At 39.9% G+C, this 24633-nt stretch overlaps 1 protein-coding gene across 7 annotated transcripts in view; it reads left to right on the top strand.

The window, feature by feature from the left end:
* The window catches only part of NNT (nicotinamide nucleotide transhydrogenase), a 91322-nt gene that overhangs the window by 14704 nt on the left and 51985 nt on the right, over positions 1-24633 (top strand). For all 7 annotated transcript variants that reach the window (XR_003207079.2, XR_003207078.2, XM_025867310.2 and 4 more), the window contains exons 5-7: positions 1589-1676; positions 7704-7792; positions 13131-13318. Coding sequence is in view for 5 of the 7 variants with exons in the window: in XM_025867310.2 (XP_025723095.1) it covers positions 1589-1676; positions 7704-7792; positions 13131-13318 (365 nt within the window). In the remaining 2 variants the exon portion in view is untranslated. The remainder of the gene's footprint in view (positions 1-1588; positions 1677-7703; positions 7793-13130; positions 13319-24633) is intronic.

Here is a 24633-nt window from a genome sequence, read left to right as displayed (position 1 = left end):
ACAACATAATCTCTAAAATATTGTTTGCTTGCTGTAATATGATTTAACTTAAAGTAATAGTGGTTACCAGTTTATGCTTTTGCATCCATTATTGTATCAAATATTATTTTATAAAAAATAGGATCAGGGAAAGGTTTTATTGTCAGCTAGCAGGTAGATCTTATTACATAGTTGCATTATAATTTTAATTATATGTATGTTATCAAGTGAGAATGTGCAGAAGTGCCTTTTAGGTATAAAATGATCTGCAAATCAACTTAGTCTAATATGTTAAAAATATCCTAGTAAGGAAAGATGTATATTTTATTAGTTTTTGTTGCACAGAGTGTTTCCTTAGCCACAAACACTAATATTTACCAAAGCTTTATTGTGGCAGGCTTTGTGCTAAGTACTTTACCTGTATTATTTCATTTAGTTCTTGTAACAACACTAAGAGACAGATGCTCTTTTTTGCCCCCACTCTATAGCTGAGGAAACCAAGCATTAGAGAATTATAGAAAATTACCCAAGGTTACAAAGCTAGTTAGTGGTAGAATTGGGACCTGTGCTGAGGGCACTCTCTTAAAATCCCATGCTTTCAACCACTAGTGATCAAAGGAATTGTTTTTCTGAGGTTGGAATTTTATTATGTACAAGTATATAGCTACATCTAATTTCTTTTTCATTTTGAAGTTTTTCCCTGTTATATAAATACTACATCATCATCTAAGAACTTTTGGACAGTAGAGTGAAGTAAAACAGAAAGTTTGAAGTATCTGTAATTCCAGCACCCAAGGAAAACCACTGTTAGCATTTTTTCACCCCAACTGATCTTGTGCAATATTCGTTGTGAAGAGGTCAGGGAGCGTCCTGGGTAAGAGTGTGCCTCTGGAGGCAGGATGCCAGGGTTAGGCTTCTGGTTCTGCCATTTGCGAGCCGAGTGACTAGCAAGTCTCTGCATCTCTCTGTGTCTCTGTTTACTCATCTACAAAATGCAGGTAATAACTGTACCTTTCCACAGGATTGTTATGGAGGTTAAAGGAGTAGGTTTACATGCGACACTAAGAATGGTTTTTGACATGTAGTGGTTACTACAAAATGTTAGCGATTATTCTTTGACTATTAAAGAAAGTTTAATTGGCAGGGGAGGGGTGTGGGAGGATGGGTTAGCCTGGTGATGGGTATTAAAAAGGGCACATTCTGCATGGAGCACTGGGTATTATATGCAAACAATGAATCATGGATCACTACATCAAAAACTAATGATGTAGGGGCGCCTGGGTGGCTCAGTCGTTGGGCGTCTGCCTTCAGCTCAGGTCATGATCCGAGCGTCCTGGGATCGAGCCCCACATCAGGCTCATCTGAGTGTCCTGGGATTGAGCCCCGCATCAGGCTCGGAGCCTGCTTCTCCCTCTCCCACTCCCCCTGCTTGTGTTCCCTCTCTCGCTGTGTCTCTCTCTGTCAAATAAATAAAACCTTTAAAAAAAAAAACTAATGATGTAATGTATGGTGATTAACATATAATAATAAAAAAGAAAGTTTAATTGGCGACTTAGGATAATATATGAGTCTAAGATCTTTCATTTTATGGAAATATTTATTTTTTCAGTTATAAAGCTGTTGTACTAGCAGCAAATCATTTCGGACGGTTTTTTACTGGTCAGATCACAGCTGCTGGAAAAGTTCCTCCAGCTAAGGTAGGTAAAACTTTTAATGTTTTTTCATATTATGAATTGATTAAAAGTGAGGGTATGTGTAGTACTAAAATATAGTTATTTTAAAAGTTTTGTTCTGTGTTGACTTCACATTGATAATCCTGTGCATGTACAGATACACGGTGGAGCCTCAAGGCTGTTTACAATTGCTTGACAAAAAAGAATTTTGACATTTCTGGAAGTTCTAGTTTTTTTCTGTTTTTGACTTACTAACTTGAATTCTTAAAGGGGTTTTGGATAACTCATTCGAGTTAGCGTGTTTATTACTAATTTTTAAAAAAGCTTCAAGATACCATTCAGTAAGGTCTCAATTTCCCAGTGTTGTGACACTTGGTTCATAGGAAAGATGGTCTTAGTTCAGCAAATTCTTGAATAAATTCTCAGTAAAGACAGTCTCTCTTCTACCTTCTAAAGACTGACTGATTCTCCTTTCTTTAAGCCTCTTGTCTTTTATTTCACTTTTTATCGTATTTTTTTAAGATTTTATTTATTTATTTGTTTGAGAGAGAGAGGTGGGGGAGAGCAGAGAGGGAGAAGCAGGCTCCCTGTTGAGCAGGGAGCCCGACACGGGGCTCAATCCCAGGACCCTGGGATCATGACCTGAGCCGAGGGCAGACGTTTAACTGACTGAGCCACCCAGGCACCCCTTGTTTCATTTTTTAATCTCTAATATATTCGCAGCTTTCCTCTCAGTTTCCACATACTTCAGGAAAGAGTCTAACCAAAACTGAGTAGTTGGTTTGTGCATTAAAGCATTCAGCCAGTTTAAAAACAGCATTCAACTTCTGGCCACCATGAGTGCCAGACCTATTCTTATGATCCTGACAAAGAAGCCAAACAGAATCACAATGACATTTCACACATAGAAAAGATTGTCTTAGGTTTTTCACTTTTTTTCAAAAATGGGTTAGGATGAGGGAGGAGGGAAGGGAGGTGGCATAATCTGGGTACTTGGCAGAAGGAAAGCCTATGGCTTCTTTAATCAGAGAGGAGCAGTTGAGCAGTGGGGATGGTTAGGTGGAAGAATAGAATACATTGTAACCCTTCAACACTGCATCCACTAAATGACAATATAAGCACATTGTCTGGGTAGAGGAAATAGGACGGAAGAGTATGTCTGTAGGTACAGGTTTCCTTGGTGCTTCCTGCTCTTAAGTACTTTGTTTTACAAACTGAAAACTCATATGAAATCAATCTCTTAGAAAAAATGAAAAAAAAAAGATACTGGCAGCTTTGAGGAATCTAGTGATTATACTGCTTTAAGAACAGGCCAGGTGAAGAAAATGGCAAGTGGTTTAAGTGGAGGCCAGAATACATAACAAGGAAATTTAGCAAAAAAACAGGGATGTGATATTGAAGTGATTGCCTTTTTTTTTTTTTAGTTTATTTATTTATTTAAATCATCTCTACAGCCAACATGGGGCTCGAACTTATGACCCAGAGACCAAGAGTCACATGCTCTTCCAACTGAGCCAGCCAGGCGCCCCTGAAGTGATTCTGTTTGGCTTCTTTGTCAGGATCATAAGAATAGGTCTGGCACTCATGGTGGCCAGAAGTTGAATGCTGTTTTTAAACTGGCTGAATGCTTTAATGCACAAACCAACTACTCAGTTTTGGTTAGACTCTTTCCTGAAGTATGTGGAAACTGAGAGGAAAGCTGCGAATATATTAGAGATTAAAAAATGAAACAAGGGGTGCCTGGGTGGCTCAGTCAGTTAAACGTCTGCCCTCGGCTCAGGTCATGATCCCAGGGTCCTGGGATTGAGCCCCGTGTCGGGCTCCCTGCTCAACGGGGAGCCTGCTTCTCCCTCTCTGCTCCCCCCCCCCGCCTCAAACAAATAAATAAATGAAATCTTAAAAAAATACGATAAAAAGTGAAATAAAAGACAAGAGGCTTAAAGAAAGGAGAATCAGTCAGTCTTTAGAAGGTAGAAAAGAGACTGTCTTTACTGAGAATTTATTTTATTATGTTATGTTAATCACCATACATTACATCATTAGTTTTTTACTGAGAATTTAAATTGCAGTTTACAGGATTGTGGTCATGTGTCAGAAATAGTTTTCTGGTATTGAAGAATTAGACACTAGGGGTCTTATCAAGGTAGATTGAATAATATTTTATTTGGGTTTCCTGTAAATATGGAGGGTTCTTGTCTAGAATGAGCTAACAGTCCATCATTTGATGGCTCACCATATGTCAGGCACTGTTCTGGGAGCTGCGGAATCCAGGAAACAAGATCCCTGTCACGTGAAACTTACACTCTAGTAGGGCCACAGTGAGGCGATAAATACACAATGAATTATATAATTTTTAAACATAAAAGAAATGATGTGATAGTGAGTCAGAGGGGCAAGCTCCTTTCGCTAAGATGATGGGAAGGGTCCTTTGACATTTGAGCTTAGACCTAAAGGATGGCGAGAAAGGAACCAGGTATTTAGGATTTCAGGCAAGGGGCACAGCATCTATGAAGCACTGAGATGGAAAAGAAAAGTATAAAGAAGGCTATTGGTCTGGAGTGTGGTGAACAAGGTGGAGAGGGATCTGAGTTTGTAGAAAGGTCGGTTGGGGCTGGATGATACTGGGCTTGCTCAGATTCTCTTACAGATGAGGGAAATGTCTGATTCAGGATTGTTTTGGAAAAACCCACTTTTGCTTCTGTGTCTCTGCTTTCACATAGAACACTTCTGACACTTCTGCTCATCAAATGTGTGGGGGTTTCTCCACACCAAGCAACTCTGTGACACCAGCAGGGTGCCCTACAACTTAATTCTAATACCGTCTCCCTAGAGATAGTGTGAGATCCACAGGTTAAGGACTCAGTCCCCCAAGATGCCCTCATCCCCCTTCATGCGCCAACTGCCAGTCTAGTTGTTACCCATTTTTCTGACAGATTGACTATAAATCATTCAGAGGTTCCCATGACCCCCTCCCTGGGTTCAGTTAATTTCTAGAACTGCTCACAGAACTCAGGAAAATAGTTTCCTTACCGTTTACCAGTTTGTTATAGAAGGATATGATAACGGATACAGATGAACTTCCAGATGGAAGAGATGCCTGAGGCAAGGTATGTGGGAGGGGGCATGGAGCTTCCATGCCCTCCTTGGACACACCTCTCTCCTTGTACCTCCATGTGTTCACGAGCCTGGAAGCTTTTCAAACCCTGTACTTTTGGGGTTTTTAAAGGAAGTTTCATCACATGGACATCACTGATCTCAACTCCTTTTCCAGCCCTTCTCCTTTCTCTGGAGAATGGGAGGTGGGGCTGAAAATTCTCAGCTGCTATCCACGGACTTTCTGGTGATCAGCTGCCATCCAGGAGCCCACCCCAAGAGTCAATTTGTTAGAACAAAAGATACTGCTATCGCCCTCGAAATTCCAAGGGATTTAGAAACTCTGTGTCATGAACTGGGGTCATAGACCAGATATTAGGACAAAAAATGTTCCTAGTGCTCTTCTCACTTAGGAGGGTTCTCCCTAGAACAAGGGTTCTAGGAATTCTGTGTCAGGAACTGGGGACAGAGACTAGTGTGTGTGTGTGTGTGTGTGTGTGTGTGTGTGTGTGTGTGTGTGTATATATGTATAAAATCTCATGAGGATTTAAAAAAATCATCTGGAAGTTCTGTGGGAGAATGGTTAGTAGGGGGAAGAGTGAAGGCAAGATCTGTTCGGAATTGATTGCAGAAGTAGTGCCCTGGGAAGGGAGTGGCAATAGAGATGTGTAGAAGGGGATGGATTTGGGAGATCTTTGAGGGTTGACACAAGAGTACTTGCTGATGGATTGGAGGTGGAAACGTGTGTGAAGAGCAGCCTCAAGATGACCTTCCTGTTTTGGCTTGAACAGTTGTGTGCACAATTAGTGCCCTTAACGGAGATGGGGAGCTAAGCGGAGGGAAGAGGTTAAATGACAGGAAATCAAGAAAATCCCCCCCTTTTTTTAAAGATTTTATTTATTTATTTATTTATTCAGAGTGTGAGCGAGGAGAGGGGCAGAGGGAGAGAGAGAATCTCAAGCAGACTCCATGCTGAGTGTGGAGCCCGACATAGGGCTCCATCTCATGACTGTGAGATCGTGACCTGGGCCAAAATCAAGAGTCAGACACTTGATCAACTGAGCCAACCAGGAGTCCTGGAGATAAAGAACATTCCTTTCCCACAGCCTTTCCCTGTTTCTTGAGTTTATGTCTGTGGTGTGCCAATTAGCAGTCAGTGCTTTGGATTCCATCATTTAATATAACTGCCATCTGGGAAGGTTTTTTTTTTTTTAAGATTTTATTTATTTATTTAATTGACAGAGAGAGAGAGACAGAGTGAGCGGGAACACAAGCAGGGGGAATGGGAGAGGGAGAAGCAGGCTTCTGGCCGAGCAGGGAGCCCGATGCGGGGCTCGATCACGGAACCCTGGGATCATGACCTGAGTCGAAGGCAGTCGCTTAACCAACTGAGCTACCCAGGCGCCCCTGGGAAGGTTTTTTGACTGCTTTATTGCAGATACTAAGTAGCTTGCTCAAGGTCACCCAGAGCCAGGACTGGTAGTCGAGTCAGGACTTGACTGTGACCCTTAATTTCTGTGTCTTTTTCTTCACCCCGTGCTGCCCAGAGAGAGTAAATTGCTGTTGTAAGATCTACATGGCTTTATTATTGTGTGATTATGTCTTTTAAATTATGGGTTTTTTTTGTTGTTGTTGTTGTTATTTCTTGGTTCAGGATAACTTGGTCTAGTCCTGTGATTTTTACTTATTTTTATTTCACATTTTCTCTTTTTGTTGCTTTTTTAAAAAGATTTTATTTATTTGAGAGAGAGAGAGAGAGTGAGAAAGAGAGAACACAAGCAGGAAAGAGAGGGAGAAGCAGACTCCCCGCTGAGCAGGGCGCAGACTCAGGGCTTGATCCCAGGACCCCGGGATCATGGCCTGAGCCGAAGGCAGACGCTTAACCAACTGAGCCACCCAGGCACCCCTTATTTCACATTCTCCTAGTGTGGAGTGGGGTGAATGCCTTTGAGCCCAAAGCCCCCTTGGTCCTCCTTTGTCCCCTTTTCTGTGGAGTAACCCTCCAGCCCCAAACCATCACCTTCAAGATGAATTCACATGATCTCGAAAACACTATGGGTCACTGGAGCATGGGTTGACTTGGCTTCTTAATTAAAGGCAGAAGGAGATGTGGACATGATGGGAGATGTGGGAATTTATAAGCTTCACTGTTTCTGTGGTTGGCTTTTTTTTTTTTTTTTTTCTTTTTACACAGCCACAAGGAGTTGCCTCAATTGACTGGGAAGTATAATAGAACTTTTTTTCTGGAAAGCCCATTTCAGACTAGAGACAACACTGCTCTTATTGTGTTTCTTGGAAGGCAGGGGAGACTCTTGTTTCTGAGGAATTCTTTGGTTTTCTTGGCTCTGACCCTTCCATGGTTAGGGAGATTCATTGTGTTGCTGTGGTGCAGTTCATTCATATTGGTTCAAAATTACATAGTTGGTCACCTGCTGTTCTTTCAGAAGCATTTGAGCTCAAAATACAGGGTAGAGTGGATATTTCACCAAAGATGTACCCATCTTTGAAACTTATTTTGACATTTTATGAACATAGAGAAACCTTCACATCTGAGCGGGGAGAGCTAGCTAGAATGCTACACTGGGAATTTATTTCAGTACGCGTAACTTTTATACACTGGAAAAGACCTGGTAATCTTTAACATATGTACTGCTTATTGGGCTGTATGTGGCTTCCACACAGAGATGCTGGTTGTCTGACCGTTTTTAGTGAAGGTTGTGGGCCTTTGCCAGCAAGTGTTTGTTTGATAAATTTGTAAAAATGGTGGTTCCGTGAAAGCGCTGCCTCTCCACTCAGTGTATTTACCGAGGGCTTTCACCACCAGCACATCTGTTGTCTTATTGAATTAACTGTGTGGCGCCCTGTGTACCAGTCGCTGACAGTTCTTAGCTGATGGTTTTTCATAATCAGTTGATAATGAACTTTATTTAAAACACACCGTTCTGTCTTTTCCCCTAGATTCTGATAGTTGGTGGTGGTGTTGCTGGGCTGGCTTCTGCAGGTGCAGCCAAGTCGATGGGTGCAATCGTTCGAGGATTTGACACCAGGTAAGTACTTTACTAGTGATTGCTGTTAAGGTAAAAACATTTTGTTTCAGGTGGATATTATGTTTTCTTTAGAATTTATAAATGGAAGTTGCACATCAAAAACTGCTTTGTAAGCTCTTTACACTTTTTGTTTCTACTTCTTCAAAGGTAACTCAAAGTGGAAAAATATTCTAGTGGGGGAAAAAATTTAAGGACCTAGATTCAGTACAGCAGAAATAATTTAAAAGCAGAGGAATTGAAAACGAACAACTTGCATTCAGTTTTGTTTCTTTATGTGGACTAGCAGTGGGACCAGGGTTAATCCTAGCCCAAGTTTGTAGTATGTTGCTCTACCATGTCCTATTTCTGTTCAGAATGCATTTACAAATCAGGTAGGACGTGAACCAATGTGTCTGTGAGTTTGAAGAAAGAAAGTAGTATAGGAGATATTTTGGGGGCACCTGGCTGGCTCAGTTGGTAGAGCATGGGACTCTTGATCTTGGGCTCGTGAGTTTGAGTTCCACATTGGGCGTAGAGTTTACTTTAAAAAAAGTCAGGATTGGGGATATTTTGGAGAACAGACAGGGGGCAGAGAGGTGAGGGGTATACTCTGCATTGTATGGTTGGAAGCAGATAAAGCTGATTGGGCAATAGTAGAGCCCCTAGGTGAAAGTATTCAATTATGTTCATAGTATAATACTTTAAAGCAGACATATCAATGTTTTCTAGAATTCTTTAAAGAAAAGTTTGATTAAAATTCTTCATTTCAGAAGATATTAGATAGTGGATTTTATTAAATGCTTATTGAGAATGGCTATCATTGATGTGTATGAATACTATTTCGAGGTTGAAACATGTAGTTATTATCAGCTGAGACCAGTAGAGGAATGATACCCTGGCTAATCTTGAATATAGAATGATCAAAAAAAATTTGCATTATTCAAACTTGGAAAGAGTGTTTGTTTCTGGAGTAAGGAATGTTCCATAGAACATGGTTTCCAGGGCTTACCTGGAGTTTAGAGAAGTGATGTACTGATAGAAAGCTGTTCTGCTGACATGAGAAAAGACATTTTTGAAGTAACCAGGATGTAAGGCAGGGATAGCCAGAGTCAAGCTTGTCAGTAGTGCTGTCTTTTAATTTTTAATGTTTGCTGATGTGAAGTCTTCGAAGACAGCCAAACCCAGAGAGAGGAGGTTGTGCAAGTTTTCGCTGTAGCAACAGTAAGTGGCATTAAAATGGAAATGTGTATACTTAGAAATGATTTGAAACTTGGTGTTGGGTCAGCTACTGAGAATTTATTAGGTATTTTGATGTCATTGTTTTAGATTGTGCACACAGCTGATAGCTTGAGGATGGCTGTTGCTTAACTCCATTTACCATTTATTAGGATAGCTCACGTATGCAATGAAGAAAGATGTGCCTGAACAGACATAAACTTTTCTAAGAATTATAGCTCATTATTCACTATTTTGAGACTAGGGATTGGTATCATATATAAATATGAAATCCAAATGTATTAGAAAACACACTTAATTATAAATTCTTGTTGGAAGACTGAATAATATATATTTTCAGATAAACATCCTAAAAACTTAAGGACAACTCATTGCCCAGTGATATTAAAGGGGTGTGATTTTTAAATTTTTTCGAACAATAACTAAGAGATTCCCTTTGTAACAAGAGTGAGCATCCTACCGATTGCCTGTATTGAGAAGTTTAGAAATATAAGAGCTTTACTTTTTTTAATCTTTCTTTGTGTGTATGTGTGTGTGTGTGTGTGTATGTGTGTGTGTTCCAATAAAGCTTTATTTACAAAAACAATTGGCAGGTCAGGAGCTGTAGTTTTCTTTGGACACCCGTACTAACACTTGCTCTCTTCTAGGCATTATGCTATACGCTTTCTTTGTTCTTTACAAAACTCTATGATATAGGCATAATTAGCCCTACTTTACATACTATAAAGAAATATAATCAATTTTATAACATTCGGTTTCTTTTCTTATCATAAATATAATACATGCTTATTCCCCCAATTCAGAAAAGTACAAAAAGTGAAAGTAAAATAGTCTATTCTCTGGAGAGAACTATTAACATCTTAGTATATGTTCCCTTTTCTACACGTTAATTAAAAAGATAATTTTACTAATAGTATTATTTAACTGGCCTTTTTTTACTTAACAGTAGATCGTGAAGATCTTTACTTACCTACAAATATACTTAATGGCTGCACAGGATTCCTCTGTGTGGAAGTTCAGTGACCTATTTAATCAGTCCTCTATAAATGGACATTTTTACTGTATATAAACAATGCTGCATATATTGTCTATGTAAGAACATATGTATTTGGAGAGATTTCATTATTTCCTTAGGATAAATTCCTAGAAGTGGAATTTTGAGGTAAAAAATATTCAGGTCTTACATTTTGATACATTATAATAGTTTTAAATGATAATTATTTTGAAGGCAAAGATTCCAAAATAGCATTTATGGTTCCAATTATGAATAGTCGTTATTGAAAAATACAGAGAAACATTAAGGAAGAAAATAAAAATACCTTTTATAATTCTCCCAGCTAGATATAATTGCTAATGAAGGCATCATTTCTTATGGATATTTATGTAGATACCTTTTGATCAAAATTGTGACCACTCACACACACACACACACACACACACACACACACATCATTTTATTTTATTTATTTTATTTTTTATGTCATTTTAAAGTTATCTCATTTTAAAGTTATCTTATTTCGTTAAAAATAGTACACATTTCCAAAACTTTGTAAATAGCAGTATCCTTTGGCTGTAAGGAATAGAAAATAACTCAAACTGGCTTAAACTCTGAGAAAATGTTTTAGCTGTCCTAAATGAAAATTCATGGGAAGGGCTCCCTTTTTCACACTCACGTCAGTAGCGCATTGGGGCCCTCCTAGGACCTGGTTCTTTCTGTCCTTTCTGTTGTCTTCAGCTTTGGCTCATTCCCCTGAGTCACAAGTTGGCCTCCGCAGGCAATCTGGGCTAGAAGTTTCCTTGTTCCAGCCAGCAGAAAGGGTGAGGACCTCTTGCTCAATCCTGTCCCACGCTTTGGGTCCACTCTCTGACCCTGACGGATGCTCGGGACTGGTAGGAGAAGACCACAGTTTCCCCAACTTCCCTGATGGCCAGAATTACCTGCTGCTCTTGCTAAAAATAAGCTTCTGGTCTCTCTCCTGGCCCCTGGGAAGAGGCCTGCGAATTTGAAGTTTTAACAAGCACCTGAAGTAATCGTCTTCAGGGAAGTTGGGGACTCACTGTAGTGGGATGGATGTTGGCAAGTTAAACACACCGTCCACCACAGAGCAGAGATCTTTGTTGGCTCTGGTTTTCCAACCAGTACACGGTGCACAGCTAGTGTTTATTTATTTATTTTTTTTATTTTTAAGATTTTTTATTTATTCATTGAGAGAGAGAGAGAAAGAGAGCACAAACAGGGGGAGGAGCAGAGGGAGAAGCAGACTTCCTGCTGAGCAGGGAGCCTGATGTGGGCTCAATCCCAGGACCTGGAGATCATGACCTGAGCCACCCAGGCACCCTAAGTGTTTATTTTTTTCAAACTGAATGTATTTTTACATAATTTAAATTTGTTGGCTCTTTATACTTTTTATAGGTTGCTTTTTTCAAAGACAATTTAATGAGGACTCGGGACAAAAATCACTTTGTTAAAATATGTCTAAGAGTCATTCATAAGAGAGAAATCCCCAGAAGTCAGAACATTTACAAATGAAAACCTCAACCTGAGTGATTTGAATGAGGTTAAGTTTTTTTTTTTTTTTAAGATTTTATTTATTAATTTGACAGGGTTACCTTGAGAGAGGGAACACAAGCAGGGGGAGTGTGAGAGGGAGAAGCAGGCCTCCCGTGGAGCAGGGAGCCCGATGCGGGGCTCGATCCCAGCGTCCTGGGATCAGGACCTGAGTTGAAGGCAGATGCTTAACAACTGAGCCACCCAGGCACCCCTGAGGTCAAGTCTTAATGTAGGTCAGGGTTCACGTCATCATTGACAGTGGGGCCCCAAGAAACGAATTGATTGTTGGAGTTATCAGTAGTGAAATTCCTTTTGTAACTGAAGTAAGTAGAAGTTGGAATTCCCTATAATTTTTATCCTTCCAGAAAAAAAAATTTCATAGAAGTGGCACATACTTTTGGAAATAACTGAAATAGTCCAGTCAGAGACATCAAAAGAAAATCTCCAGTTTGCATGTATACAGTTTGCTCTTCTTAAAACTCAACACCCAAAAAACAAACAATCCAATTAAAAAATGGGCAGAAGACATGAATAGACATTTTTCCAAAGAAGACATACAGATGGCCAACAGACACATGAATAGATGCTCAACAGCACTGATCATGAGGGAAATGCAAATCAAAACTATAATGAGATATCACCTCACACCTGTCAGAAGGGCTAAAATCAACAACACAAGAAACAATAGGTGTTGGTGAAGATGTGGAGAAAGAAACCCTCTTGCACTGTTGGTGGGAATGCAAATTGGTGCAGCCACTCTGGAGAGCAGTATGGAGGTTCCTCAAAAGGTTGAAAATAGAGTTACCCTACGATCTAGCAATTGCACTACTAAGTATTTACCCAGAGAATACAAAAATACTAATTCTTTTTTTTTTCAAAAATACTAATTCAAAGGGATACATGCACCCCAATGTTTATAGCAACATTATCTACAATAGCCAAATTATGGAAATAACCCAAGTGCCCATTGACTAACGAATGGATAAACGAATGGATGTGGTGTGTGTGTGTGTGTGTGTGTGTGTGTGTGTGTGTGTATACATACATACATATACATATACACACACATATATATGTATACAATGGAATATTGTTCAGCCATAAAAAAGCATGAAATCTTGCCATTTGCAACAACATGGATAGAGCTAGAGAGTCTAATGCTAAGTGATATAAGTCAGAGAAAGACAAATACCATATGATTTCACTCATATGTGGAATTTAAGAAACAAAACAACCAAGCAAAGGGAAAAAAAAAGAGAGGCAAACCAACTAACAGACTTTTAACTATAGAGTGTAAACTGGTTACCAGAAGGGATGTGCGGGGGTGGGAAATGGGTGAAACAGATGTTAGGGATTAAGGAGTGCACCTGCTGTGGTAGCACCAGGTGTTGTATGGAAGTGTTGCTTCACTATATTGTACATCTGAAACTAATATTGCACGGTATGTTAACTAACTGGAATTTAAATAAAAACTTAAACCCCCAAAACCCCCAAAAATGTATATGTAAAAGATGATCCTGATTTCTATTAAGGGCCTAAAATAACCACTGCTTTCCCTTCAATAATTACCAGAGCTGCAGCTTTGGAGCAGTTCAAGTCTCTTGGTGCTGAGCCCTTGGAGGTGGACTTGAAGGAATCTGGTGAGGGACAGGGAGGGTACGCGAAGGAGATGTCCAAAGAGTTCATTGTAGCTGAAATGAAACTCTTTGCTCAACAGTGCAAGGAGGTGGATATCCTCATCAGCACAGCACTTATTCCAGGTATGTCCTTAAGCCCACGCTTATCAGTAAAGCACTTTGACTAATGATACTTTAGAATGAGAGTGAAAGTTGTTTAACGTTTGAAGTTCTTTAAGTAAAGATTGATTTATTTTCTAGAAAATAAGAAAGCACATGAAAGGCAGAAAGGACAAAAATCACGGTAGCCCCTAGATAAAAGTGATCATTAATAGTGGGGTCTATTTTCTTCCAGTCTTTTTTCCATATAGTTTTATGTAACTGTGTTCATAGGTCATATTCTATATACCATATTATATTCGTAAGCAATTTCCTTTGTTTATATCATTGATAAATTGGTTTTTAATTTATTTCTGTTCTCTTTGTTAAGATACTACATTCTTATTGTAGGTCATTCAAACAGTACTGAAAAATATGAAGAAAAAAAGTACAGACTTGAAATTGCCACAGGGATGACGATTATTAATATTTTAATCATTTTTCCATACATGAGAGAGAAAGAGAAGGGGACTTGGGGTGTATGTGTGTGTGTGTGTGTGTGTATTTGTGGAATTTCTGGTATATGTTTTTTATTAAAGGATATGACACTTTATCACTTTTTTAATGATTTCCTTTAGCATGTTTGGTCTTTGCAACCAAATTGCAAACTCTTTGATGGCAGGAATTACTTTTCAGTCCTTTACCACATCCTCTTTTAAAAATCTTTTTCACTCAATAGATGATTGATACCAAACCAGTAAGCACTTATTAATCAGTAAACAGTAGCTTGATCTAGCAAGATTTGGGAGTGAAGAAACGCTCCACCTTTTATATTCTTAACCCCTCCTCTTCTCCCTTCCCTTCTGTTATTGAATGGTGAATACCATGCTGACTCTACGGTTTTCCTTTCTGAAAGGAAGTGGGTCAGACAATGAGAGCTTACAGGGTTAATGGTTGCTTGTGTTAGATCCTACTAAAGGAGCTTTCTCTAGGGGACAGTGGAAAATTAGAAGTTGCTTTGTCATGAAGTCATGGGAGAGGAGAAGTTCTCTTCTGGCATCTTCCCCCAACCCCCTGTCTGAATAATCTACATGCAAGGGCAGGAAGTTGATTGACATCACATCTATGAGCTTGGGGGAAAATATGTCCCCTGTTTACCTGGGTGATACCAGATAGGTGAGCTGGTTTCTCCAGACACCCACATCCCACCAGAGCTGGCGAGATGAAGCAGACTGGATGGGCTGGTGATATAGGCTTAGCCCATAGAAGAATCTGTGAGTGTAGAAATGAGGCAGGGTCGGTTACTGGAGGTGGATGCGGATCAGGCAAGCCAGGGGCTCATGGTGGTGTTGGTGAAATCTGCCAGCTCTGATAGGACTCATGAATAAGCAGTGGCAGGAGAACACCTAAGGATTTTGTCCTTTCCTTTTGTGACAGTGGTTTGTGGCCCAGCTGTTGCACAGGTGGCTTTGAAGGAGAGATGGGGCGGCCTTTGTTGTAGCCACCACCAACTTTGGAAGTTAGCTGCACCTTGGGGAGAGGTTATGAGCTGACTAGATATAACAAGTGGCCAGTAGAGGGTGCTAAAACATTTCCTCCTGGAGTAAATGATCTGGAGGGGAAGCTAGTTTTAGTCAGGTCATGCTCTTATTGGACATAGGATAATTTGGACGTAGTATATAGAATTATTATTTGATGATACAGCCTAAAGTAAGTGGTACAGCTCAAGACTTCTTATATAAAATGCACACTGACTTTTAGGGCCTACTCCCCCCAATAATATCTTATTTTTTAAATCAGGGCTTTATAGTAAGTGTACTTTAGTAAAAGGTCAAATTGTGTAATAGTCTTAAAGAGGATTTATTAAAGACATTTTGTTAATCTGTTTCACCGAGCCTCTCCTATTTTCTCTTTTCTGAAGCTGTGATCTGTTCAGAGTATGTTCAAGTTAGAGAAGGCCCTGACCAGTGGACTGGCCCAGAGGAGGCACTCAGAGGGCTGGTCTTTCCATTACTTTTTTTTTAAAAACAAAAAAAAAAAAAGGAAAAGTTAATGAGAATATTATAAGGAAGAAGGTGATCTTTCTAAAGATGTTACGTATTCCTGGGGGACTGAGACCTGAAAGTGTGAGCATTTAAATAAAAAGATGAAAAGATTCTATAAAGGCACAAATGCCCTTTGAAAAACTGTCCTCAGCATTGTACCTTGACTGTTTTATGTCCTGAGCCTTTGCCTGCGTCACCTGGTGGTGTGTTGAGCTCCTGAAAGACTCTTGGAACAGAAGCTGTTCTCAAGTTTTCCTTGAGTGGTTCCAAAGGGGATTAAGTCAAATGTCAGAAGCCGTCCAAGCTCACTTGCTGGGACACAGGTGCTGGGAAGGCTGCACAGAAGACCGGCTGGGGATAAGGACACTGAGAGGGGGACATGGGCAGTTAGCTCTCTTTGGGTAGCAACCTTATGGAGTTGGCAAATTTTTGTTCCTCCAAGCTGCACTCAGGAACACATTTTTGTTCCTCCAAGCTGCACTCAGTCCTTGGGCTTGAAAGAACAATAACATTGTATTTATGTAGATTGTATGTGGAATGAAATATTCCTTGAGCTTGCTAATTATTTTGCTGGTATTTTGTACCACATACTTGGGCCGTCATCTGGACTCCCTGGATTGGGGTGGGTGAAGGGCTAAAGGCTCGAGTGTCACTTAATGTAGGTAGCTTCAGGACAGGGCTGACAGTCCTGTTTTGTGGTGCTCTACACACATGGGAAGACTCCCCAACTTTCCTGTCTGGCTCTTTGCCCTTTGGGGCTACTATTAAAAAAGTAAGGCGGTCCTGCCCTCTGGTCATGTTCAGGCTGTGCTCATAATCTTTTCTCCTAAATTTTTTGAAACTCGAGATTTTTCAGCATCTCTATTGTTCTGGAACCTTTTTAGGGAGACTTTACATAAACTTGGAGTATTTAATCAGGAACAGACTGAATCAGGTTGAAAATTGGATCGGTAAGTTAGGGAGGGATGGGGTGGGGTGAGGAGGAATCCTAGTGGTTTAGCACTGCCTCTGTGTTAGGCATATTTCACCTAAATTCCAGGAAGAACCACGAGTACTGTGATGCACATGCCAAATCTACTCTGACAGAAACAGCCTTCTCCATTTAAAACCTTCCTGATGACTGCCTCACTACAAACTTGTAAGCCTCATAGGCTCCTCCAGCTTTCCTGCCCCACCCCTTCCCCCACTCAGGTCTTGCCCTTATTTTGTAGTTGAACCATAGCTCCTGGAGAGCCTGGGATTTTGTTTAGCAATGATGGCAGTGACTTGGACTGCTTGGGTTCCCAGCGTCATTGGATAGAGTCACCTAAAGTGATTAGGCTTGGGTCACAATCCCCACGTGCCATGCTATAAAGTTTAGGCTCCTTGGTGAGGTATTGGTTGCCTTTTAGTTTCTAGTTCTGATTTAGCCTTTGGGCTCATGTTAAACTGATTTCTTACTCTCTGGGCCTGATTTCAGTCATGCTGGCTGCTATTATCTTTTCAGATAGGCCAAGGACTTTCAGGCCTTTGCACATACTGTTCCTTCTCTTTGGAATGCTATCCCTGCCCTTCCTTGCCTTTTGAAATCTTGCTTAACCCAGTTACCACTTCCTCCATAGTTTCTGCTCTCTCTTACTCAGCCATAAACATTCTTATTCCTGCATTCACGGCACTGCCCGTGCCTGGGATTCTCATGTTCCCGGGCTTACTGCCTGGTAGTGGTCCTGTCTCCTTGGGCATGCAGCACAAGTGTTGGGCTTTTTTCTATCATAGTGGGTCTGTACCATAGGGCATTGTATAATTCTGGGTGCCTTCCTTAGGTCTTCGTTGTTATAGTCTTATTTTTCCAGTGCTGTCCAAGGAATGAGAGGGAGAACACTCTGTTGGATAGGAACACTGCAGAGGCTAACTTAAGACTGGGAACCTAGCTTTCTTAAATTTTCAGAACCAGGATACTTGCCAAGTCTGCAATTTGAGGTGGTTAGCTAGGCCTCTCAGGAGATAGAATTAGGAAGTAGTAGCAGGTCTGTCCAGGAGTTAGAAAGTGTCTATCAGTCAGGAAGGAAGATACTCATTGCTTGATTATAAATTATAATATCTTAGGCCATATATACTTGGACCTCTTTTTAGGTACAATCCAGATTATGGTAACAGTACTTTTTATCTATACTAGATAAGGTCTGTAGAATATACCCTATAAAGGACCCTTGTGATAATTCTACATGACTCTGGAGAATTGGGAGGGGCTCTTTTCCCAGATATGCAAAAAGGCCACATGCATATGACACCAAACTGGAGAGATTTTGCCATCGCCTGGAAAATCAGCATTGGCTCTCCATCTGACATTACTTGTCTTTCTGAAATCTATCTATCCCAAAGAGTAGAAATATGGCACACAAGAATACTTTTTCACAGTAATGTTCAAACTTGTTCTTTCAGGCAAGAGAATAACTGATGCAGTGATATACTCTCCATTTGTGAAACCCCACAAAGATAATATTGTTTTGATGCCTCTACAGAGTTTTTACCTAAAGTCAAAGTTTATTCAGAGAAGATTGGTTTTCCTTCTCTGTAAGCATGATGATCTATAGATCAGTCATTTCTAACTTTTTTTTATTACTTATTATGTTTTATTGACTAATCTAATTCATCGGTCATCCTCCCCTCCCTTAAATGTATCATATGGCTGTATGGAATTTTGTAATATGACTTCCACAAAGTTTCATTTGTTTTGAGAGTTTTGAAGGACAGAGAGAAACACTTAAATGTTGCAACATCAAGGGTTGGTAACCACAGGCTGTCTACACACCTCTTGGTAGCTTTCAGCACAAACAGGGCAACTTGTCATCAGGAGGAAGATGCCAAGATGGGGGAGTGTTCCATTACCATTTATCAGACATGACTTCTGAGAGTGTGTTTGAACACACTTAGTGAGTTATTGGGCCAGATTTAACAAATGTTCTGCTAAGAAAATTTATGGCACAGAATTATATTCTGGTTTGGTCTGTTATTTCTCCAAAAGTATGTTGCAAGATTGGAAGCATTGTGTTCCTGTCCCTGGCAGTCCCTGAGTTGAAAAGGATCAGGAGGCTGAGGCCATCTCTGGGGAAGAGCCCCGGACGGATGGAGTTACTGCTTGCAGCTAGTGCGGCCCACCACATGCATTTCTGTATTTTCCTTCTTTCCGCTTTCCCCATACTTTCTTGTGCCTCAGTGTCGAGGTGGTCTAGCTGCTCTAAGAAAGCAACGCAAAAGCTCAGATGTTACGGAAATGTACTTCTTGCTCAGTTAACAGTAATTCGTGGTTGACACACTGATGGACAACTCTCCTTCACGTGGTCCTCTGGGGATTCAGGTAGGACAATGTTCCCGTCGCCATTATGAGGCTCTGAAGGGCACTCTAGGCCTGGTCTCTCCTCCAGCCAGTCAGAAGGGATAGGGACATAGAAGAATGTGCATGGAATGTCTAGAAATGGCACATACCACTCCTGCTCACATTTCTTTAGCTAAGACTTTAGCTAAGACATGGCCAAACCTGTGAGGGAAGCTGGGAATTGCCTGGCCTTGTGCCCAGGAATAACAGAACATTGGATTAGTTTGCTAAGGCTGCCATAACAAAATCCCAGCTTAAACAACAGAAGTTTATTTTCTCACAGTCTGGAGGGTGGTGGTCCCAGGTCAAGGTATAGGCAGGTTTAGTTTCTTCTGAGTCCTCTCCTTGGCTTGTAGATGGTTCTCTTCTTGCTATGTCCTCGCATGGTCTTGGTCTCTTTTTGTATCCACATTTTCTCTTACTTTAAGTCTATCAATCAGACTGGATTAGCGCCCAGCCTAATAGCCTCATTTTAACTTAATCACCTCCTTAATAGCCATATCTCCAAATATGGTCATATTTTAAGGTACTAAGGGTTAAGGCTTCAACATATGAATTTTCTGGGGACACAATTCAGCCCAAAACAAACATGGATTTTGGTGAACAGCTAATAGCTTTTTCCTTTTTCTCACCTTGTAATTTTATCTGCTTATGTTTAATCCATTCACTGGGGATCCGATCTTGGATTTAGAGCCAGATAGAGTAGATTCAGATTCTAGTTCCATTGCCTAATAGCTGATAGATCTCTCTGAACCTCTGGTTCCTCATCTCTGAAAACAGGGTAACATTTTTATGTCACAGAGCTGTTTCATTGAATAGATGAAGAAAAAAATGCCATGTAGGGCCTGACATACAGAGCATTAGCATCATTCTTTTTTCTGCCATTGGTGATGCCTAGTCTTATTTTATTTTTTAAGATTTTATTTATTTATTTATTTGAGAGAGAGAGAACGAGCATGCGCTCGGGTGCACGAGCTGGGGGAGGGGTAGAGGGAGAGGGAATGAGAATCTCAAGCAGATCCCTCGCTGAGCGTGGAGCCCAACTTGGGGTTCAGCCTCATGACCAGAGCTGAAATCAAGATTCAGATACTGAACCAACTAAGCCACCCTTGATTTTTTTAATAGGAAGTTCAGACCTTCTCAAGAACTGTATGGAATGTCTAAGACGGTCCCTGAAAAACTGACTTTTCTGAAGATAATGCATTTCAATAAGGCTCTTTTGTCAATTAATCTCATTCTGACCTAAGTTGAATAACCTGGGAAATAAACAGTATTATTTCTATTTTTAAAAATAATCTTTTAATTATTTTATAAAACTAGTAAAATCAGAATGTGTAATAAATATTCACTGCTTCAATTTTTAAGGCATTTTGGTAGCAAAGGTACATCTAAACGTGTTGGAGGGAACACAAAGAATGTTATAATTTGTATAAGAATATTATATGTTTCTGGGACACCTGTGTAGCACAGTCAGTTAAGTGTCTGCCTTTGGCTCGGGTCATGATCCCAGGGTTCTGGGATCGAGTCCCACATTGGGCTCCTTGCTCAGTGGGGAGCCTGCTTCTCCCTCTGCCTGTTGCTCCCCCCGGCTTGTGCTCTCTCTCTATCGCTGACAAATAAATAAATAAAATCTTTAAAAAAAAGAATATTGTACGTTTGTGTTACTATTTAAATATGGTAGACTGTTTTGGTTTTTTAAGAATTCCCATTGCTTTTGGAGCCATGGTAAAATCTTGACTAATTTTGATTTTTATTTATACAGAATTTTGCAGCTATGAGAGGTGAATTATTAAGATAATCCTTAAAAATTTTTTATAAATGTGTCCTTTGATAATTAGGTAAAAGCTTGTTTTTAGTTTTTTTCTTTAAACAGATCTTTAGGGATTTCTCTAATTTGCTAAAATATGCTGTTGACTAATCATATTTCGTAAGTATTACATTTAGAAACATCTCACGGTATTCAATTTGTAAAAGCCAAGGTTTTGCGGGCCTTTCTCTCTGGTTCCTTATACAAATAATTGTGCAGAGAACATTTTTCTCTAGTTTCATGGATAGAACTCACATATAAAGTACTCTGCTTGACTCTAAGCTTGGATCAGAATCTCTGTTCGTGAATGCAGCTGTGTGTAAAGCTTAACCAGTGATAACATAGATGGAGGGGTTGAATCAGTATATTTCTCCATGCACCGTAAGGCTGGCTGAATCACAGACCCAGTAGATGATAGATCAGTGGATCAAATATTCAGCAGTTTCTTGCCACTTCCTGTGTATTACATAATCAATTAACTTTTTCTCATAGGTATACACACATGTATAAAAAAAACCTTTTGTCCTTCTCTGTAGCATTTTTATAGCTTAAGACCCAGTGCTTTATTCCCATCTGTGATTTTGAAATTCCAAAAGAGCCTTTGATGTGTAAATCAATTAGGATGACTTTGGCTGCCAGCAGCAGAAATTCCAGCACATTCTGCCTTAAGAAAGGAGATTCCCTGGGTTATGCATCTGAAGGAAGTCCAGTCATAAGTGTGCGGACATCAGGGGGCTCTGGTTGTGCTCCTGTATTCTCTTCCCTTGCCCTGCTCTTTGAGTTGTCCTCATCCTCAGTGCTAGAGGTCAGTGGCACTTTGGGGCCTCTGGTGTGCCCAACACAACATCCAGAGGATAAGACAGGTCAGTTCCAATGGTTCCCTCTTGAAGAGCAAGGAAACTTCTTTTTCAGAAGTTTCTGAGCAAACTTTCCCTTGTTCTTATTGACCTCCATTGGGTTAGTGCTGATCTCTGAGCCAATTCATGGAGGCAGGGCAATGAGATGTCCCTTGGCTTACATCTAGATTTTTGACCCGGTCACTAATAAGGTGATGAGATGACCTTTAGGCCAGCCATGCTTGCATCTGGAGTGGTTTCTGAGGTCATTTTTCCTGAAGTTCCTGGACTGTGTGGAGAAAATGGAAATCAGAGTAGTGACAAGAGGACGAACGAAGTGGGTGCTGTTCAGTGCAAAATTGTGTTCTCTTAATAATGACATTTCTTTATGTATAAATGCTATAGTTCAGAATGTCTTTACATGCTGTATTTTCCATTGAGTAAATGTATAGCATTGCATTACGTTAAAAATTCTCCTTGTCTTGTTAGGGCTTGTCCATGAAAATCTATTTTGATTTGGATAAATATATTCTGTAATTTGTATTTTTAATCTCTTTGCTACTGTACTGTTAAATATACTATGATCTTGTTAAAGCAGAATACTGTTCTTGAGCTTGTCAAATTTGATGCCTTACAGGCCAGGAAGTTAGGAATTTCCCCATCCAATTATATGCTATTGAATAATTCCAGTAAATAATGCTAAATGTTCTTTAGAATCATTATAAAATTTTGTGGTAAATTCATTTCATCTTGGTGTGTTGTTTTTTTTTTAAGATTTTATTTATTTTTTTGAGAGAGAGGGAGAGAGAGGGAGAGAGCACAAGTGGAGGTGGGTGCAGAGGGAGAGGGAAAAGCAGACTCCCTGCTGAACAGGGATTATGATCAGAGCTGAAGGCAGATGCTTAACAGACTGAGCCACTCAGGCAACCCTTGGTGTCTTGTTCTTAATATTTTTAGTGGTTTCCTCTTAATTTTTTTGTTTATTTGTTTAGTGTGATTAAAGTTGTCTGTGAGGGCTTGATTCTTTTCCCAGTAAGGTAAGAGTCTGAGAATTTATTTATTTCAGATGATCATATTAGGCCTGATTCATTCAATGAGGTATAATGTATTGTAAAACTTTCTGGTGCATCTCTACCCATTGGTATTTAGTTTAAGCTAAATAACTCTTTTTGAATTTAGTCTTGCAGAGAGGCCAGTGATATATTCTTTTGCTATATAGCCATAGTTGTTAAAGCTATTTTTTTTTCCTTTTCTTTTTAAGTAATCTCTACACCCAACATGGGGCTTGAACTCATGACTCTGAGATCAAGAGTCAGACTCACATGCTCTTCCAACTGAGGCAGCCAGGTGCCCCTGAAGCTGTTTTTAGAAATGAGTAATTTTTCTAGAAATTTCTTTTTTTTTAAAAAGATTTATTTATTTGTTTTGTGGGGAGAGAGAGAATGAGCATGAAGGGGAGGGGTAGAGGAAGAGGGAGAGAGAAAATCTCAAGCAGATTCCTCCCTGAGCATGAAGCTGGTTGCGGGTCTCAATCTCACAACCCTGAGATCGTGACCCAAGCTGAAATCAAGAGTCGGACGCTTAACTGATTCAGCCACCCAAGCGCCTCTACCAGTTTCTAACTTTAATACTTTTAAAACTTCATCTTAGCATTCACTTAATGAGGAAGTACATGGGTATGAAAAGAATTCTATGAATTCTTAAACTGTGAATTCAATCATATTTAAGAATGAATTTGTATGGATCACAGCCATACATCTGTACATCTAGAAATGATGCACAGGTGAGGCATTTTTTCAGCCTACAGTCAATTCCTGATGTACACAGAGATTCAAGGATACTTACCATAATCTATGCCATCCCTACTCATCCTAAATAATGACCAACCAATTAGGCAACTATGAAAATTTTTAGATGACTGCTTTAAATACCTCAGCTATTTTGGATAATAAAAATGTTCACTAACCTTTGAATGTAGCTTCTTTCAGTCCTAAAATATTAGTCTTCAGAGCTATAGGGAAAATTTTCCTTCCCTATCCAGCCTGCATATGGTAGGCACTAAATATTAGTTGGGTGAATGAATAAATATTTGAATGATGACTGTGACTACATGGTGTCCTACCACTGTCTTGGCTAAAATATGGAAATAAACATCCCCAACTGGGAGGGAGCAGAATAATCTTACCAGGGCATGTAATGTCCAAGAACCAGAAGGAACCAAGAAATATTTCATGAGGTTGGATATCATGCCAGATCTCTTACCCACCGTTTGCACTGTGCCAGGAAATACATAAAAAAAAATTTATCTCCTTGTTGATTTTAGTCTATCGTATTTTCTGTTGTCATAGTTGTTTTGGGGGGAGGTGGTTTGAGGAAATGTAACAATTTTGGTCTTTTTACGTACCTCATGTTTTACAGATAAAATTACAAAATTAACAGAAAAGGGCAGTCAAAGGGAAAAGCCCAGTGGTGCCTGCTTAAAAAAAAAAAAAAAGCTTATCTGTCTTTTTAAATTAACTCTTCTTTTTTTTTTTTAAGATTTTATTTATTTACTTGAGAGAAAGAGAGACCAAGCGAGAGAGAGCGTGAGTGGGGTGGGGGGAGTGTGGAGGACAGGGAGAGGGAGAAGCAGACTCCCCGCTGAGTGGGGAGCTGGATATGGGGCTCGATCTCAGGACCCTGGTTAACCGATTGAGCCACCTAGGCACCCCTTTAATTAACTCTTCTGACTTCTTCTACAGTTATGTCTTGAAACACCTGATATGATCATTTGATCTTTTATTCTTATATCTAGAATCTATACCAGACTGTCTCTGGTATAGATTTATATTTGAAGGATTTGAATTAAACATTGGATATATTCTTCTCTTTGTTTTATGTTGTAAAAATCTTCCTGTTTGCTGTCCATCCTTAGTTAGGTCTCTGTCTCATTCTGTAAGTGTTTTAGAAGCACTTTGAAAGGCTGTCCTAATGAGTAGCTTCATTTGCTGCAGCAGTTTTCGATTGATAAGAAAATAGATTGGTCTAATGGCATTTTTAAGTTGTTTTAATTCTTCTAGTACAACTTTTTTTTTTTAAGATTTTATTTATTTATTTGAGAGAGAGAGATAACACACGAGTGCGTGAGTGGGGAAGGAGCAGAGGGAGAGGGACAAGCAAACTCCACGCTGAGTATGGAGCCCAACTCAGGGCTTGATCCCACAACCCTGAGATCATGACCTGAGCTGAAACCAAGAGTCCCATGCTTTAGGGCGCTTGGGTGGCTCAGTTGGTTAAGCAACTGTCTTCGGCTCAGGTCACGATCCCAGAGTGCTGGG

This window comes from Callorhinus ursinus, unplaced genomic scaffold (assembly GCF_003265705.2).
Source record: "Callorhinus ursinus isolate GAN/ISIS: 27379988/994484 unplaced genomic scaffold, GSC_fseal_2.0 scaffold3, whole genome shotgun sequence".
NCBI lineage: Eukaryota > Metazoa > Chordata > Mammalia > Carnivora > Otariidae > Callorhinus > Callorhinus ursinus.
This window is presented reverse-complemented; position numbering and strand designations above follow the sequence as displayed.